General features: G+C 54.6%; 2 protein-coding genes and 4 non-coding genes across 13 annotated transcripts; 2 read left to right on the forward strand and 4 right to left on the reverse strand.

Annotated features, from left to right (window-relative positions):
• Positions 1 to 1,229: 1,229 nt before the first annotated feature.
• On the forward strand, positions 1,230 to 6,617 carry LOC117307512 (aurora kinase B). Of its 8 annotated transcripts, none has more exons than XM_033847325.2 (8): positions 1,230 to 1,430; positions 2,850 to 2,952; positions 3,062 to 3,116; positions 3,361 to 3,582; positions 3,857 to 3,995; positions 4,105 to 4,253; positions 5,192 to 5,366; positions 5,540 to 6,617. In XM_033847325.2, the coding sequence occupies exons 1-8, from the start codon at positions 1,383 to 1,385 to the stop codon at positions 5,711 to 5,713; spliced, it is 1,065 nt and encodes a 354-aa protein (XP_033703216.1). In that variant the 5' UTR covers positions 1,230 to 1,382; the 3' UTR covers positions 5,714 to 6,617. The 8 variants fall into 8 exon arrangements, with proteins under 8 accessions (XP_033703216.1, XP_033703217.1, XP_033703218.1 ...); XM_033847326.2 differs by having other exon boundaries at positions 1,231 to 1,430; positions 3,364 to 3,582; XM_033847327.2 differs by having other exon boundaries at positions 1,235 to 1,430; positions 3,361 to 3,555.
• A 3,179-nt stretch (positions 6,618 to 9,796) lies between these two features.
• BORCS6 (BLOC-1 related complex subunit 6) lies at positions 9,797 to 12,300 on the forward strand. The gene has a single exon (XM_004310598.4). The coding sequence runs from the start codon at positions 10,529 to 10,531 to the stop codon at positions 11,582 to 11,584; it is 1,056 nt and encodes a 351-aa protein (XP_004310646.1). The 5' UTR covers positions 9,797 to 10,528; the 3' UTR covers positions 11,585 to 12,300.
• A 651-nt stretch (positions 12,301 to 12,951) lies between these two features.
• TRNAI-AAU (transfer RNA isoleucine (anticodon AAU)) lies at positions 12,952 to 13,025 on the reverse strand. The gene has a single exon. It is a non-coding gene; the product is annotated as a tRNA-Ile (tRNA).
• A 398-nt stretch (positions 13,026 to 13,423) lies between these two features.
• TRNAT-AGU (transfer RNA threonine (anticodon AGU)) lies at positions 13,424 to 13,497 on the reverse strand. Its single transcript has one exon. It is a non-coding gene; the product is annotated as a tRNA-Thr (tRNA).
• Positions 13,498 to 13,743: 246 nt separating this feature from the next.
• On the reverse strand, positions 13,744 to 13,825 carry TRNAS-GCU (transfer RNA serine (anticodon GCU)). Its single transcript has one exon. It is a non-coding gene; the product is annotated as a tRNA-Ser (tRNA).
• A 416-nt stretch (positions 13,826 to 14,241) lies between these two features.
• TRNAW-CCA (transfer RNA tryptophan (anticodon CCA)) lies at positions 14,242 to 14,313 on the reverse strand. Its single transcript has one exon. It is a non-coding gene; the product is annotated as a tRNA-Trp (tRNA).
• Between the last annotated feature and the right edge of the window lie 4,399 nt (positions 14,314 to 18,712).

Genomic DNA, 18,712 nt, shown 5'->3' on the forward strand with positions numbered 1-18,712 from the left:
GGGGGGGGGGGGGGGGGGGGGGGGGGGGGGGGGGGGGGGGGGGGGGGGGGGGGGGGGGGGGGGGGGGGGGGGGGGGGGGGGGGGGGGGGGGGGGGGGGGGGGGGGGGGGGGGGGGGGGGGGGGGGGGGGGGGGGGGGGGGGGGGGGGGGGGGGGGGGGGGGGGGGGGGGGGGGGGTGGGGGGGGGGGGGGGGGGGGGGGGGGGGGGGGGGGGGGGGGGGGGGGGGGGGGGGGGGGGGGGGGGGGGGGGGGGGGGGGGGGGGGGGGGGGGGGGGGGGGGGGGGGGGGGGGGGGGGGGGGGGGGGGGGGGGGGGGGTGGGGGGGGGGGGGGGGGGGGGGGGTGGGGGGGGGGGGGGGGGGGGGGGGGGGGGGGGGGGGGGGGGGGGGGGGGGGGGGGGGGGGGGGGGGGGGGGGGGGGGGGGGGGGGGGGGGGGGGGGGGGGGGGGGGGGGGGGGGGGGGGGGGGGGGGGGGGGGGGTGGGGGGGGGGGGGGGGGGGGGGGGGGGGGGGGGGGGGGGGGGGGGGGGGGGGTGGGGGGGGGGGGGGGGGGGGGGGGGGGGGGGGGGGGGGGGGGGGGGGGGGGGGGGGGGGGGGGGGGGGGGGGGGGGGGGGGGGGGGGGGGGGGGGGGGGGGGGGGGGGGGGGGGGGGGGGGGGGGGGGGGGGGGGGGGGGGGGGGGGGGGGGGGGGGGGGGGGGGGGGGGGGGGGGGGGGGGGGGGGGTGGGGGGGGGGGGGGGGGGGGGGGGGGGGGGGGGGGGGGGGGGGGGGGGGGGGGGGGGGGGGGGGGGGGGGGGGGGTGGGGGGGGGGGGGGGGGGGGGGGGGGGGGGGGGGGGGGGGGGGGGGGGGGGGTGGGGGGGGGGGGGGGGGGGGGGGGGGGGGGGGGGGGGGGGGGGGGGGGGGGGGGGGGGGGGGGGGGGGGGGGGGGGGGGGGGGGGGGGGGGGGGGGGGGGGGGGGGGGGGGGGGGGGGGGGGGGGGGGGGGGGGGGGGGGGGGGGGGGGGGGGGGGGGGGGGGGGGGGGGGGGGGGGGGGGGGGGGGGGGGGGGGGGGGGGGGGGGGGGGGGGGGGGGGGGGGGGGGGGGGGGGGGGGGGGGGGGGGGGGGGGGGGGGGGGGGGGGGGGGGGGGGGGGGGGGGGGGGGGGTGGGGGGGGGGGGGGGGGGGGGGGGGGGGGGGGGGGGGGGGGGGGGGGGGTGCTGGGGCAGCGAGGCGAGCTCCGGGATGCGCCCTGATGAGGCCAGCTTGTAAACCTGCTCCCTTTCACCAGCCCCAGACAAGCGCTTCCGGCTAGATCTGTCCGACCCCTCACTCTCTCTCTCTCCTTTTTTTCTGCTTCTCACGGCTCTGCTTCTCTTCTCTGCCCAGTTCCCTCCCCCTTCCCTTCTAAGGATGGCCCAGAAGGAGAACGCCTACCCCTGGCCCTACGGCAGGCAGACGGTAAGGGCTTTCCCACTTCCCCTCCCCCCACCCGCGTGGCGAGGTCCCGCTTGCAGATTTGAGGTCCTGCAGAGGGCGATCCTCTTACCACTTTCTTCCCGGCTTTGCACTAGTTTATGGGCCCCAGTCTGGTCATTTGTAGCCACATCCTATCAGGTGCTGCCAACTTGAGTTTGACCAGCCTGTGAGGACCTCTGCAGAGCTGAGCCTGTTTGTCACATCCAGATGACATCTGGGACTGAGCAGGCAGGGTCTGGCCTTTTGGCCATGATTCCCAACCCTTGTCCTGAAAAAATAGGCTAGGCAGGAAATAGAAATAGACTCTGGAAGGATTTAGATACGTTTATAAGTTTAAAAGGTCCAGGACAAGTCTAAATTAAGAATTTAGAATTTATTTTAATGACTGGTGTGAAGTAAGCATTCAATGGCTTTATTTTCCAGTTGTCCCAACACCTTTCACTGAAGAGTCTACCCTCTCATCTGAAATGCTACCTTTGTTACATATACTAAATTCCCACATATATGTGGATCTATTTCTGTACTCCATTTTGTTCAACTTGCTTATTTGTAAATTCCATGCTAATATCACTGTTTGCAAACAGGTCTGTAGGGGCACTGAGGCTTTCTTCCTCTCTTGGCTAAAGAAGAAAGAAGGGGCCCTGCGTGGGGCTTTGCTCTCTGTTTGCGGGGCTTGAGTATCCTGGGGGGGTCCGTATGTCCCCTTGTCCACCAGCTGCCTCCCTGGTGAATCTCTGAATGAGGTTGTCAATAGTGGAGGCTGAATGAGAAAACATTGTCATGCCCACACTGGTCACTCCTAAAGAAAGGGGTGTATATTACTCAGAAGTTGAAAGTGAAAAGTGGTCCAGGGCCGTTAGAGTAGCCCTCAGTGTCCTAAAGCCTGTTGTGGCAAAGGGGTAAATACTGAGATTTGCTGAACACTCAAGGCCACAAGGACCTTATCTGAGACTTAACAGGCTGAGCTTAGGGGACCATGAGAATATCGCTGTGCTAAAGCTCCTTGAATTTTGTGTGTTCATTACCCCAGCCTGTACTGCCCCCTGGGGTGGGGCACTGGGTAAATGAGTGGTGTTATGGACAAGACTTTGAAGGTTGGACAGCCTTGGGCCTGAGAATGTGGAGTGGGCCAGGGCCAAAGAGGTGAGAGGTTAGGTGTGAGGGTAAGTCCCTATCTTAGGCTGACTTAGGTTGTTTATTAATAACTCATTTTCTATGGGGCTCTGAGCAGAGTCTTCGGGCTGAGTAGGAAAATTGTGGTCTCAGTGTTCCTCTTTGAGCTGGGGATTGGGTAGGTGGGTGGGTGGCTTTATAGCAAGTCCTGAAATGCTGCTTGTAGCACATTCCAACCCGGTCACTGGGATAAAGGCACTCTCAGAGCTCCCCCCTGGTCCTTCTCAGGCTCAGTCTGGCCTGAACACCCTGCCCCAGAGAGTCCTCCGGAAGGAGCCTGTCACCCCCTCTGCGCTTGTCCTCATGAGCCGCTCCAATGCCCAGCCCACAGGTAACTAGGACAAGGGGAGGGCATCGACCTGAGGGGACTAGGGTCTGAGAAAGGTGGACGGGGATGAAAATGTCAAGGGATGGCCTCAATTTCCCTGTTCTTTCCTTAGCTGCCCCTCTCCAGAAGGTGGTGGAGAACAACAGTCGGACCCCAAACTTCTCAATGTAAGCGCCCCAAGCCTTGGGGTGGCAAGAGAGGGGGAGGGACAGTGAACAGGTAGGAAATGGGGGAGGTAGAAGGTAAGGGCAGGAGGAGTAGGGAGGCAAGAAAGCCTGATCCATCCTCAGCTCCCCTGGAAGAGAAACAGGGCTGCGGGCAGGATGGGCTGAGGTGCAGGGAGAAGGCAAACGCCTCAGGGGACCGACTAACCGGTACTCAGCTGCCTACCACCCCCCACCCCCCCTCCAGCAGGCGTTCCTTCACAATCGACGACTTTGAGATTGGGCGTCCTCTGGGCAAAGGCAAGTTTGGAAATGTGTACTTGGCTCGAGAGAAGAAAAGCCATTTCATCGTGGCGCTCAAAGTCCTCTTCAAGTCTCAGATAGAGAAGGAGGGTGTGGAGCACCAGCTGCGCAGGGAGATCGAAATCCAGGCCCATCTGCAGTACGCGGCAGCGCCCTTCGAGCCACAGTACCCCTGGCGCCTCAACCCCCCGCTCCTCTTCCAATCCCACCACATCCGGACTGTCTTCTCTGCAGCTGTGGTCAGGCAGCCCCAAGGAGCTCTCAGTCCTGGCCAGAGCCTTGAACCCAGAGAGCTGCGTCCAGTTCCCCCTTAGCACCGCCAGCCTGGTGTCCCCTGCCTGGCCCAAGCCTGACCCAGTTTGCTGCAGTGGGGACCTGTCATCTTTCCCATTTCCTTATGCCAGGATACAGCCTGATGCTTCCTCTGTCTCCTCTCCCAGGCATCCCAACATCTTGCGTCTCTACAACTATTTCTATGACCGGCGAAGGATCTACTTGATTCTGGAGTATGCCCCCCGGGGGGAGCTCTACAAGGAGCTGCAGAAAAGCCACACTTTTGACGAGCAGCGAACAGCCACGGTCGGGGCGGGTGGGCACCTGGGGCACCGGCCGGGGGCTGGAGGCTGGGGGGACGCTGCTTGCAGCCCGGGGTCTATCCTTGTCTGACTGCCTGTCGTTGGCCCCCCAGATTATGGAGGAGCTGGCGGATGCTCTGATATACTGCCACGGGAAGAAAGTGATTCACAGAGACATAAAGCCGGAGAATCTGCTCTTGGGGCTCCAGGGAGAGCTGAAGATTGCTGACTTCGGCTGGTCTGTGCACGCCCCCTCCCTGAGGTATGGTGGGCCAGGAGGCCGGCCCTGGGGGTGAGGCTGGGGCATTCAAAGTAAAACCACTCCAGATCTTGTTACCCAGAGACATTCTGGGTGGTTCTTATGTAAATATACAGACACAGCAATATCTTTACAAAAATAGGAGACTCTCTGGGAACTCCCTGGTGGTCCAATGGTTAGAACTCCGCGCTGTCACTGTTTTGGCCCGGAGTTCAGTCCCTGGTTGGGGAACTAAGATCCTGCCAGCCACGCGGTGTGGCCAAAAAGAAAAAAACCAAAACAGGAGACTCAGTTTTGCCACCCAGGTTTCTCACTTGAAATATATTGGGACCTTCTTGCCATATCACTGAGAATACGCCCACGTCACTTTTTTTTTTTTTTTTTTTTTTTTGCGGTACGCGGGCCTCTCACTGCTGTGGCCTCTCCCGCTGCGGAGCACAGGCTCCGGACGCGCAGGCTCAGCGGCCATGGCTCACGGGCCCAGCCGCTCCGCGGCATGTGGGATCTTCCCGGACCGGGGCACGAACCCGCGTCCCCTGCATCGGCAGGCGGACTCCCAACCACTGCGCCACCAGGGAAGCCCCCACGTCACTTTTAATGCCTTCATAATAGTGCATAGTAGAGATGTCACCTGATTAATGTAAGCAGGATGTGCTTGATGGACATTTGAGATTTTTCCTTTAATTCTAAGGTGAACATTGCCCTCATATCTGATTATTTTAACACACAGCCCTCAGTGTGGAAACGCAGAGGCAGTGTGTAAGCCCACCTCTGGGGCTTTAGTGTATGTCTTCGCCCCACTCCTACCCCAAAGGCTCCGTCAGAGCCTGGTTGGAACACTCCCCTGGCACATCCTGGGGTCTCTGGGCTCCCTGTCAAGCTTCAGGGAAAGGAGAGAAGGTCTGGACCTGGGATCCCTGCCCACTCACCCCCACCTCCAGGAGGAAGACAATGTGTGGCACCCTGGACTACCTGCCCCCAGAGATGATCGAGGGGCGCACGCACAACGAGAAGGTGGATCTGTGGTGCATCGGAGTGCTCTGCTACGAGCTGCTTGTGGGAAACCCCCCCTTCGAGAGTGCTTCCCACAACGAGACGTATCGGCGCATCGTCAAGGTGGGAGGCTAGCCCCGGGTGTGTGGTTGGGGTCTGTGCTGGCCCAGGGGCCAGGGGCAGGGAGTGGGCATATCGTGGTTGTGGGGCTTACGTCACTCGCCAAATAAAATGGGCAGTGAAGGGAAAGCAGCCAGAATGAAAGCTGGGGCCCTCCTTCTCCTTTACCTCTGCAGGTGGACCTGAAGATCCCCCCTTCCATGCCTGCAGGAGCCCAGGACCTTATCTCCAAGCTTCTCAAGCATAACCCTTCAGAACGCCTGCCACTGGCTCAGGTCGCAGCCCACCCTTGGGTCCGGGCCCACTCCCGGAGGGTGCTGCCCCCCTCTGCCCTTCAGTCTGTCCCCTGAACTGTCCCTGTTATTTTCTCAGTTGTGTCTGTATGTCTGTGTATGTGTAGTTAGGAGAAGGGGTCCCTGGCCTGTTCCCGCATCTGTCTTCTACCTCCTCTTTATCTAATAAAGGCTGAAGCTTTTTGTACTGATGAGTGTAGATGTTTACAGGCAGAAATTGCTGTGAAGGAAGCTGTCACCTGTGGGGAGGAGGCGGGGGAGTTGCCCATGCCGGGTGCCAGGACTGGCATTGCATCACTGCCCCTGGGAGCACCCTGCCCTCTCAGCTCTAACCCCCACCTGGTCAGCTCCACCCCACCCCCAAGTCTTTTCTTTCCCCTGCTCTGACTCCCAGACCTGGGGATGCTGGGGGCTTCAGCTCCACTCTGCTACGCCTGCACGCCAGCCAATCTCTGCCCACCTTCTCTTACTACTTGCTCTTAGTTGACCTCTATTCTTTCCCTCTTCCGGTTCACTCCTGCCGACCCGGGAGCAATTGAACATTGTTGTGCCCAGAAGTTGTTTGTTTTTCCGCTTTGATGAGGCTCTAGCACAGGAGTGAATAGAAGCAGTCATTGGTTCCTAACCTAAGGTTTAAGGTTTCACTGCTAGATACATGATGCTTGCTGTAGATTTTTAATACATGTCCTTTATCAGGTTGAGGAAGGCCTGGTCACTTCCTAGTTTGCTAAGGGTTTGGGCGTTTGTTTCGGGGTCAGCCGCAACAGCATGCGGGATCTTAGTTCCACGACCAGGGATCGAACCCGCGCCCCCTGCAGTGGAAGCGTGGAGTCTGTTGGGGTTTTTCTGAATCAAAAATAGGTGTTGACTTTCACCTAATGCTTTTTCTGCATCTGTTGATTATTTGCTCTTTTAAGCCATGTGGTGAAGAACATCAATAAATGTTTTTATTTTCATCTCAGTTACTCATGCTATATTCAATTCCTAGGGTTGCTGTAACAAATTACCACAAACTCGGTGGTTTAAAACAGCAGAAATGTATTCTCTGACACTTCTGGAGGCCAGGAGTCCACAATCAAGTTGTCTGCAATGCCATGCTCCCCTCAAAGGCTCTAGGGGAAAGTCCTCCCTTGCCTCTTCCAGCTTCAGGTGACTCTGGGCACTTCGTGGCTTGTGGCTGCATCACTCCAGTCTCTTGCTTGTGTCTTCACACAGCCTTCCTGTCTTCTCTCTTTTCTCCTCTGTGTCTTATAAGAACACTAGTCATTTGATTTATGGCTCACCCAGATAATCCAGGATAATATTGTCTCACGATCCTTAATTACATCTGCAAAGACCCTTTTTTCCAAAAAAACATCGCATTCATAGGTTCCAGAGGTTAACACACAGACATATCTTTTTTGGGGCTACCATGCAACCCACTACATATGCCCATAGATTAAAACAACTGAACGATGTTATAAGGCTTAAAAAAAGCCCAAAAAAACCCTAGAGTCTGCCCATTTCTCTCTCCCCACAGACAGCCTATTCCAAATCCTTTTATGGGTTTGTTTTGTTTTTGGTGTTTACCATGTATTTCCAAATCACAGGCTTCTGTTGCTACTTCTTAAGTTTTCAGTTTTAGGCTCTATCTATTGTTTTCCTGCTACAAAATGTACAGGTTTCATTCTTTCACTCCACTGCCACCATACACGTGCATTTTCTGTCCCTACATCCTTCTGATGTAGTTATATCAAAATTTTGGTTAGATTTATTCGTTTGACAATAGTTATTGAGTGCTTTCCACAGTCCAGGCACTGTTCTAGAGGCAGGGGAGTGAATAAATAAGAAAGAAAAAAAAAAATCCTCTGAGCTCAGGAAGGTTGCAAATCTAGAGGATCAATGTCAGTATCCAGTGTGTATGTTATGACCATGAGATGCCAGCCAAGCTGTCTCATGCCATTCTGTACCTTTCTTTTGGAATAGATGCCCCTGAAGTCAATAGCCTGTGTTATTTTCTTAGCCCCTCTGAACAGATCACACCTCCAAATTCTCCCCCAGCCTGAGCACTTAAAGTTATCAACATTCATCAGTTGGGCCTTCACTGCATCATATGGGCCTGAGATGGAGTATGAAAGGTAAAAAAAAGCCCATTCTTAGCTCATAGGCCATATAAAAATGGGTGGAGAGCTGGATTTAGCCCACAGGCCATATTTTGCTGACCCCTAATGTAGTGGACACTGTTTTGCTCCCCCATAGCCCCTCCTCCGTCCTCCATTGTGTCGCTGCTACTTCAGTTTGGAGGGAACTGACCCACCTCTAGCTCCAGGAGGGGCATAATTGTTCTAACCTAATCAGTCAATTCTTCAATCACCTTGCCAGAGTGATTGCTTCCAAATCCTAAGTCAGTAAGGCATGGTATCACCCTGACCAAAGTGACTAAATTGGGCATGTGAACCAGTTTAGGCCAAGGAGATGTGACGAGAGATTAACTGGGGCTCCTGGGAAAGATGCATCGGAAGCTAGTCCTTCCTCCCCTTCTGGAAGGTATGGGAGTATATCAGCCAGGGCTTCTGGTTGCATGCAACAGAAAACAATTCAGGTTCATTTAAGCTGAAACAGACCTTATTATGAGCATCCTGGGTAATTCATGGAATCTCTAAAAGGACTAGGCTTGGAGTCTACACAGTCAGGAAAAAGTCCACTGCAGAAGTGGTCCAGTAGACCATGGTGGAGCCTGAGCCATGTGCTAGGGAATCTGGGAAAGTGACTGCTTGGTATTCCAGCTTTTGTAGTGGGAGATGGGCTCTGCCTAATGCGGTGGGAGAGTCCTCAAACACTGGGATTCAGATCCTGGGAGGCCCAAGAGAATGACAAACGATCGCAGTTATGGACTGAATATTTTTGTCTCTCCAAAAATTCATATTTGAAGTTGAAGCCCCAACTCCCAATGTGATGGTATTTGGAGATGGGACCTTTGGAGGTAATTAAGTTTAGATGAGGTCATGAGGGTGGGGTCCTCATGATGGGATTGGTGTCTTTATAAGAAAAGGCCAGAAAGCTAGCTCTCTCTCTCCATCATATAAGGAGACAAGAAGGTGGCCGTCTGCTAGCCAGGAAGAGAGACCTCACCAGGAGCAGAATCAGCTGTCACCTTGGACTTACAGCCTCCAGAACTGGGAGAAAAAAAAATAGATTCTGTTAAGACACCCAGTTTATGATATTTTTTTATAGCAGTTCAAGCAGACAACTATAATTCCCAAAGAATGACAAATGACATAGTGCCACCATGAGGAAGCCCACTTGGGATAAAGCTACTCCCTTGGGAAGAAACCAGGCCCTTTATGACAGTGTTAGGGCACTGAATGCAGGCTTCTCTGACACCTTAAGACCATTATTGTATGACAATAAATTCCCCTTGTTTTTGTTTGTTTGCTTTTGTTGATTCAACTTGTGTTTTCTGTCACCTGCAGAATACAGAGCATCTGCTTGCTGAGGAGTAAAAGGAAGACAAGGGCGGGGGTGTCATTCCCAAAGAGAGGGGGAGAAGATTACAGTAGACCATTGGTCTCATGCTGTATTAGTCAGGGCTCTGGGTGCAAGTGATAGAAACACATCTTGAATGAGTTCGAGCCAGAAAGGGGAAATTAATGGCCTAGGGTCATTTAATTAATAAATATTTACTGAGCACCTACTATACGCTAGGTACTGTTCTAAGCACTGGGGCTACAAATGAGAACAAAACCGACATAAAGTCTTACCCTCATGGCACTTACATGAGCAAGTAAGCAAAATGTATAGTATGTCAGATGGTGATAAGTGCTCCGGAGAAGAGGTAGAGAAGGAAGATGGGGAATTGCTGGAGAAAGTGGTTGAAATTTTAAACAGACTGTAAGGGGAGGCCTCACTGAAAAGATAACATTTGAATAAGGACCTGAAGGAGAGAAGGGAAGGAGGAATATCCAAGGTGAAAATTTTTCTTGGTAGACCCAGCCTCAAAAAAAGGGGAGGGCGGGAGGGGAGTTGCAAGAGCAAGTGTAAAGCCCTGAGGGGGCAGCATGTCTGTCTTGTCACAGGAGCTGTGAGGAGGCCAGGGCGGCTACAGCAGGACCAGTGAGGGGAAGAGAAGGAAGAGATGAGATCAGAATGGTACCAGGGCTCTGAACTTCAGGGCCATTAATTTATTGAATATTTTACGTAGTGGCAAAATCACATACCATCCTCCAAGAGGAGAGAGACTCAGACCTGGAGGGGACAGGAGACAGAGAACAGAGTGCCAAATACACAGGAAAGCCCTTAAAAGCCCGCTTCGCTGTCCACTGTGAGTCGTTCTGGGCAATTCATCTGCTCGGTCTGTTAGCCGAGGACGATGGAACGAACCATTCAAGCTCTGCTGAGAATTCTGGTTTCATCCTTCCTGATCAAATAGTTGCGGTTGAATCCCGACGGTCCAAGCAGGATATACTACTTCCATCCCCAAAACCTCCTAGGAACCCCAATTCTGGTCCGCACTGTAAGTGTTTGTTAAGCAGCAATTGTGGGCGTGACAATTGTGGGCGGAAAGAGCCCTAGCCCCGCCCCCGGAGGACTCCGTTATTTCAGGATCTTCACCTTTAAGATCTGCCCCCTCAACTTTTTGAAAGGGCGGGGCGACGAGCGTAGCTGTCACCTCCTTCTTTCCACCCCGCTGGTTCTCACGTGCGTTCAGTCGTTCAATAACAGCTCCTCTCCTGGGACTTCCTGGTTGCCGGGACCAATCAGAGTGTTCTTCCCGTCCTGACCATTGTGAGCCCAAGGCCAATCGGCGCGCCTCTACAACGCCCCTTAAAGGCGGCGCCAACGCCTCCTGAGCCGGGGCGAACCAATTCCTTGGCTCCTGCCCCCAACTGCAGTATGGAGTCGCCCCGGGGGCGGCCTGGGCCCAAAGCAGGCCTTCTAGCTCTGGGGGAACAGCAAGCCGCGATCTTCGGCGGCGGCCCGGGCCGAACGGCCTCTGAGCCGCCCTCAGGCCTCCGGTTGTCCGAGGAGGAAGAGGCCGAGAACGTTGGGGGCGCGAGCCGCCTCCCCAGGGCGTCCCCGAAGACTTCGAGCTGCAGCTTCGTCCACCCGCCAGAATGGGAGGCTCCGGAGGAAGAGCCGGGCCGCGGAGGGACGCCTTCTGGGGCAGGGAGCAACCGGGGGGCGCCGGGTCCCGAAAACGACCCGTATGCGTCCTCCCGGCGCAAGGACCCTGAGGACAGGCCTGCATCCGAGGGCGTCTGCCGTCGAGGGAGCCCTGGAGGCGGCGGGTTGGATGTTGAGCAGGAGAAGGAAGACGACGACGAGGCGGCGGCAGCCAGCAGGGCTGGCCGTTCCTTCTCCAGCCGCCTTCAGGACAGTCGCAGCCTGGACGGGTTGAGCGGGGCGTGCGGCGGCGCCGGGTCCTCAGGGGGTGCAGAGTGTGGCGCGGGCGGCGGGCGGCGCGCCACTATATCCAGCCCCCTGGAGCTCGAGGGCACGGTGAGCCGCCACGGCGACCTCACCCACTTTGTCGCCAACAACCTGCAACTCAAGATCCGCCTGAGCGGTGCCCCTCAACCCCCGCCCCCTGCCCCTGCGCGGCCCTGTTCGGCGCCCCCACCCACTCCGGCCATTCCTCCCATCGACCCCGACGTGCTGCGGGACCTGGAGAGGCTGAGTCGGGAGCTGGGCGGCAGGGTGGACCGTCTGCTTCGCGGGCTGGGTGGTGCGGTGCAGGAGCTGACAGCGCTGAGCGTGGGCTGCATCCAGACCTACCGTGATGCCGTGGACTCCCTAGGCGAAGCTGTGGACATGAGCATCAAGGGCATGTACACCCTGCTGGCACGCTGTGAGGAGCTGGAGAGGGCTCTGCAGCCAGTTCAGGGACTGGCGCGCCAAGTCCGGGATATCCGACGCACCCTGGAGGTGTTGGAGGCCCTGTGCAAGTGACCGGGAGGGCAGGAGAGGCCTGGCAACGCCAGGGTCCAGCAGGATCCTAAGGACTCTTCAGGGAGCCCTGGTGGGACCTGCCCGCTGAGGGGAGGCCTATATATTGGAGGCTCTTCCAGATACATTTAGTAGGCCCGCGACCACTACCTGGGCCTTATGCAGGTGTACACGGGGAAGTTCTAAAGCCTCTCCTGGTGGGTGGGGTTGATGCTCTGCTTCTGTTCAGTTGGCCATCTGCAGCTACCTTGTTCTCCCAACTCTCTTCCCTAGTTAGAGCACCATCTCTGGGAAGCCAGGGCTTTAGGTCTGGGCTTGGGAGACATGACTGCCATATGTTCTCAAGAAAGGAGAACAGGGGAGGCTCCAGCCCCACTGTGGCCACCCTGACCTCCAGTGGTCACATCTCAGGTGCCAGGGGCTGTGGGAGCTTGAGCCACAAGCTTGGCCACACACCATGCAGACAAGGATGCACACTTGCAGATGGATAACCCCCTGCTTCTGCCCTCTGGCCCCCTGCCCTCGCACTTCCCCAGCCATAACCTGGGTGGAGCTAGAAGGAATGTATTGCATGGTAGAGGGGGTGAGTTGGGAGGGGTCTCACTGCTCTCAGGGTTCAGACAGAATTGTTGCTGGGTTTGAAGCCCACCTGTTGTGGAGTGTTCTAATCAGTTTTGGCTTTCTGAGTTTTTGTGGAATTAAAGTGCTGCTGCTGCTAAGGGTGAGACTCTGTCTGTGTGGGGTTAAGGGACTGATGAGCCAAAGGTATGGGCATGAAGGTCAGTCTTTCCGTGGAGTTTTCTTGGGGCCGGTGCTGCGAGTGGGGTGGGGGTCCCAGGCCACATGGGGAAGGATATGGTTCCTGCTCCTGAACAGCAGAACGGAGGGGAAATGTAAGACACAGATCTGGGCTCAGAGACCCAGTAAAAGCAGAATCAGAAGCAAGGTGATCCAGAAGAGAAAGGGAAAGGGTCGTCTTCTCAGTTCCTGGGCAAACTGGACATCTTGGCTCTGGAAAGAGTGGAAACACTTGCTAACTCCTTTCTTGACCCCATTTCTCACACTCTGCTGATCAGTGCCATATGTATGGTCTGAAACAATCTTTGTTACAATCCCGGACAGCCTTCCATTTACCGTCACATAGTAAATTCCAGGAGCCCCCCGTTATGGTCAGGAGATTTGGAAACAGAGATCACAGAAAGAGATCCAGTTTCCTTAAACTTTTCTGCTCTCTCAAGACACTACGACTCGGAAAGAATTTAAGCACGTTTCTCTTTGGGGTGTGAAAAGTTCCGGTATTAGAAATGCTCCACAAGCCTTCCCTAAGCAACAAGAAATTAGCAGTACACATTTTTAAAATGTTATGTTACTGGCCCGTACGGGGATCGAACCCGCGACCTTGGCGTTATTAGCACCACGCTCTAACCAACTGAGCTAACCGGCCAGCTGACAGGGGCCTCGAAAAAATGAATCTATGTAAAATACAAATTACTGATCAGTCCTCTCTTCAGGAAAATTTTAAAATGGGTAAGATTTTTTGGGGAGACAGGAAAACAGAATACGAAAACGGAATCACTTATCGTTTCGGGAAGCAACATCCAAGCCAAAACACTGACAAGCACAATAATGCCACTATGGTGCTTGGCGGCAGATCGAGGTGCAAACATACAGCTTAAGACTGACGACATGCATGTAGCGTTGACGCACACAACCGGAAATAGAAAAGGCCGCCTGATAGCAACTAGCAGATTCCCGAAGAGCTGTGGAAAATTATGTATATAAGCGCCAAATGCCCACAGCTCTTTCCTTACGGTGTTTGCAAAAGGTAACTGATACCTTCGGAGGCACCGCTGGGATTCGAACCCAGGATCTCCTGTTTACTAGACAGGCGCTTTAACCAACTAAGCCACGGCGCCTGACTTATATAGTTTTCCACCTCGTTTCCCTGGCCAGGTCAGTTCTATGGCAGGTGACTGAATGCCAGGGTGTCTTCCTCACCAACCTTTGGCCGTACTGGAAAACAGGGTAGAAGGGACGAAATCCGCGGCCGCAACCGAGAGAGGGTGAAGGGGCGACACAGAAATTGAATCCTGGCAGACCGAAGGTAAGAAGAGAAATTCTTGGATTATAAAAATCGAAGGCAGGCTACAGCAACCGCAAACCGACGAGGATGGGATTCGAACCCACGCGTGCAGAGCACAATGGATTAGCAGTCCATCGCCTTAACCACTCGGCCACCTCGTCCACGAGCAAGTCACTTAGGATCTCCTCTCTGGGGTCTGGACTCTTCTCAGAGTAAGCGTGAGCCCAACTACGTCGCGAAGGGAGGTGAGTCCCGAGAAATCTCGCCCAGCGGCTCGCAGAGCTCTGGTTACCGAGCGACCTTCTAGCTTGCGCCAGCGCCAGACCCTCTGGGTTGAGCGGTACAGAGCGTGCGTCAGTCCTCAGGAGACCCGCTATCGGCCCAGATTTACAGTACCCGGATCTACCACAAAAACTACCGCGACATCATTGCGCTCCCCCGACGGGGCGACTTCGAGCCGGGACCCTCCCCTTCCGGCCCCTAGGAAGAGCTTCTTTTCTGACTTGCGCAATGGGGCTCCAACCGGGTTGAAAATGAGAATAAAGAAAAGTGAGCAGAACTTTACAAAGAGGTAAGCTGACCCCGACGTGATTTGAACACGCAACCTTCTGATCTGGAGTCAGACGCGCTACCGTTGCGCCACGAGGTCCGCCGCCCGTACAGCTGGACATGTCCCCTTATGACCATTGGACGGTCAGGCTGACGGGTCCCGACGATCGAGGCTCAAGAGCCGAGGGCCTTCCGAAACTTCTAAAATCCCGCGGCGTGGTGCCTGCGCTCTCCCTCCAGCATCGTGGGACCCGCAGGGCCCGCCGCACCCCGCAGGGCACGGCTTTGCGGCCTCCCGGCCTCCTGCCGACCAGCAGGCGGCCCAGAGCTGGTTCCCTGGGGGACCCTGAGCTCACAGTCCAGCGGGGACGGACTGGCACAGAAACTTGTGGAAGGACGGATACCAGGCAGAACGTGGTGGAGCAGTGCCAGAGGTCCGGGCGCGTAGGGTCAAGAGATTAGCTCCCCCAGCGGCGGTCTCCTCCCGGGCTGCACACTACAGTCGCCTGCGGGACCTTCCAGATAGCCAAGCACAGGCCCCAGATTTGGAGATTCTGATTTAAAGGTGCAGGGTAGAACCCCGGCATCGATAACTGTCAATTTTGACAATTCCGAGGAATCATTTACCTACAATGAAATGCACAGATCTTAAGTGTTTATTTTGGTGAGTTTTGACAAAGAACAAAGAAAGAAGACCTTTCCTTCACCCTAGAAGGTTCTATCATGTCCCTTCCCAATCAATCCCCACCGCTCCCTTCCCAGAGGCAACCACTGTTCTGATTTCCATCGCCATAAATGTAGGTATCTTTTGAAGCTCCCCAGGTGAGCCAGAGCTGGGAACTTCTGAAGAGTGATACCAGAAGCTTGCAGAGACCCCCCATTTGCTTCTTGAAGGGTAAGAGGAGTTCAAGGGGCCAATATGGTGAAAGAAGTCAGGCTGCGTCTCACTCCTTCCAAGCCAAATGCCTGCACTTTTTGCATAAGGGCCATCCCGAAAGTTATCAGGGACCAGGGACAGGTCAAAGCCCGCTGAGGAGCCTGGCCTTAATTGACTTGGCAACATCTTTTAAGAGCCTTCTCCCTTGGTTGTCAGGACACTGCTGTCTGCTGATCTTCTCCTAGCCTCTCGCCCTCCCCCCTAGTCTCTTTTTCTGTCCTTTTTGCTAGGAGTTTTGTCTTGTGTCCTCATGCTACACACCTTCCCTGGAGTCAGCCATCACCTGTGTGCTGAGGACTCCTGAATCCCACTCCCAATCCCAATGAAGCCTCTGGATTCAGATGTCTAGGGCCTGCCGGACACCTTCACTTGACCCTGTCATCCTTCTGAAACCCCGCACCTTGGGTGAGACTGGAATCCAGTCGCACCTCAGATGGGACTCAAATCCACAATCTCTCGCTTAGGAGGGGACTCAAACCCATAGTCTCCCAGCTGAAACTGCACACTTCCTCTCAGGATTTATGCAGCTCAGGTTCTTTTTTGTCTCAGCACAGAAGGAATTCAGCAGGAAGCAAAGTGATAGGTAAGAAGTAGATTTATTGAGAGAGATACACATTCCATAAATGGAACGTGGGCCATCTCAGAAAGTGAGAGCTGCCAATATATAGGGTGGTTAGTTTTTATGGGCTGGGTAATTTCACACGCTAACAAGGAGGATTATTCCAACTATTTAGGGAAGGGCGGGGATTTCCTGGAATTGGGCCACCACCCACTTTTCGTACTTTTATGGTTGGCCTGGGAACTGCCATGGCGCCTGTGGGTGTTATTTAGCGTATGCTAATGTATTACAGTGAGCCTATAATGAGGCTCAAGGTCTTCTGGAAGTGGAATCTTCTGCCATCCTGGACCTAGTTGGTTCTAACCATTTTATGTCATATCCTCAACGACTATGTCATTCTTTTTTATTTATTTATTTATTTATGGCTGTGTTGGGTCTTCGTTCTGTGCGAGGGCTTTCTCCAGTTGCGGCAAGTGGGGGCCACTCTTCATCGCGGTGAACGGGCCTCTCACTATCGCGGCCTCTCTTGTTGCGGAGCATAGGCTCCAGACGTGCAGGCTCAGTAGTCGTGGCTCACGGGCCTAGTTGCTCCGTTGCATGTGGGATCTTCCCAGACCGGGGCTCAAACCCGTGTCCCCTGCATCGGCAGGCAGATTCTCAGCCACTGCGCCACCAGGGAAGCCCTATGTCATTCTTTTAACGGTTGTGCCCTGCCCCCTTCCCTCCTGTTTCACCATCACCTTCGGGTTCAAATACTACTTTATTGGCTGGACCCCCAAGGCCAGGTGCTTCTTAAGCATGTGGGTCCCGGAACCAGGTTGCCAGCGTTCATAATCAGGCTTTGCTAATACTAGTTGTGTAACTTGAGCTTGTTATTGAACCTCTCTGTATTTCAATGTCCCTACCTGTAAAATAGTAAAGATTATAATAGTAAAGATTAAAATAGTAAAGATTATAGTAGATAATTATTAGAACATGGCTGGTAATCACCACTCAATTATTATGGTTGTTGTTATCGTAACTCTCTAGTCCTTGCATGATTCTTCAGCCACTGCCTCCTCCCGTCCCGTGTGACAACGCTGCTGCCTTATTTACAGTGACCTAAACTCGCCTTGGTCACAGCTGTCTCTGTGTCACCGTCCCTGGTATTGCTTGATGGTCTTTCTGAAATGGAGCAGGACCCTGTGGGGCCCTCCTGGGCACAAATTTTCCTTGTGCTCTGTTTCCCCATTAGCAGGAAATAGGCTTCATTCAACCTCCCTGACCTTCCCTGGGTACCAAAAGGGCAGATTCTAATAGTTGCTAATCAAGGAAGGGAGGGAATGTAGAAACAAAGGAGGAGCAGTCAAGAAACAATAGTGCAGCAGCATGGGGCAGGGTCCTGGTTCCTCCTCAAGGAAAGTATATAACAGTATATCTTTGAGCTCATCTGAAGGAACAAAGACCCCCACCCAGATGGAGGATGGTAACTTCAGGCTGAGCACAATATTACTGGAACACCGCCCTGTTACCTTACCACCAACGAATCAGAAGAAAGTCTGAACACAGTGGAAGATAACAAAGACTACGACCCCCTCCCCTAATGATTACCTGCAATTAGCTTTCCCTATCTCCCTTTAAAAACTTTCATGGTCCAGCAGAATCTTCAGAGTTGGTTCTTGGACGTGAGTCCACCTTCTCCCCAGGTTGCCGATCTCCTGAATAAAGCAAGCTTTCCTTTCCAGCCAACACTTATCTCTCAAGTACTGGCTTTAGCCAAACCTGAGTTCGGCAATATTCTCAGTCCTTCTTTACCTGGCTGACCCTTATGTACCCCTCCAGACTCAACTGAGAAGCTCTCTCTTCCCCAATTCTTCCCCCACCTGGGGAAGGAGGTCCTTCCTGTGTCTCCTCCAAGGTAACACTTAAAATGCCGCCTTTTAATTTTTTGCCCAGTTGTTTCCCTTACTACACTCTAAGTTACTCAAGAGTAGGGAATATGCATTCCTAGCACCCAGGACTATGGTATGTATTTAATAAGCACTTGTGAACTCAGTGAGGGATAGCTTTAGCAGAAGTACTAGAGTGGGCAAGAGACTGGCTTGTAGAGGAAGGAGTCTGGGTAGTTGAAGAGCATGGAGTGAGGTGGAAACTGTTGCTAGGAGGGGAGGTTGAGTCAGTGAATATGGTACCAGGGAATGGGAACATGGACTTGATCTCTAGGCCCAGAGAGTTGCTGCAGCAAATGAGAAGTATGATTAGTCCAGTGTTACTATCCAGAGTACTCTCTGATGTTGAAATCTCCTCCATTCATCCTATCAGTTTCCAATTTTTTTTTCTAATTGTAATATTTTTTTATCATTAAAAAAATGTATTTATTTATTTTTGGCTGCATTGGGTCTTCGTTGCTGCGCACAGGCTTCCTCTAGTTGCAGCGAGCCGGGGCTACTCTTCATTGCGGTGCACGGGCTTCTCCTTGCAGTGACTTCTCTTTGTTGTGGAGCACGGGCTCTGGGCGCTCAGGCTTCAGTAGTTGTGGCTCGTGGGCTCAGTAGTTGTGGCACACGGGCTTAGTTGCTCCGCGGCATGTGGGGTCTTCCTGGATCAGGGCTTGAATCTGTGTCCCCTGCACTGGCAGGCAGATTCTTAACCACTGTGCCACCAGGGAAACCTTCAGTTTCCAAATTTTAGAAACCAATAAATTATTCTGTCCAGAGTTGCATTGCTACATATGGTAGCCACTAGGGTGGCTATTCAATATGGGGCTATTGAAATCAAGTTAAATTTTAAAAATTCAGTCCCTTAGTCCAAATAGCCACATTTCAAGTGTTCAGTAGCCACAGGGAGCTAGCTGGCCACCATACTGGACAGAGACAATGTGGAGTATCTCTATCATCATGGAAAGTTCTGTTGGACAGTGCTGACCCCAGACTGAGACAATCTGAGACTCAAAAAGCAAAACAACTGCAATGCACTGAAACACACAAAAGATGTTAAAATCTAACAACTAAAAACAACTAATTA

Source organism: Tursiops truncatus, chromosome 20 (assembly GCF_011762595.2).
Source record: "Tursiops truncatus isolate mTurTru1 chromosome 20, mTurTru1.mat.Y, whole genome shotgun sequence".
Classification (NCBI taxonomy): Eukaryota; Metazoa; Chordata; class Mammalia; order Artiodactyla; family Delphinidae; genus Tursiops; species Tursiops truncatus.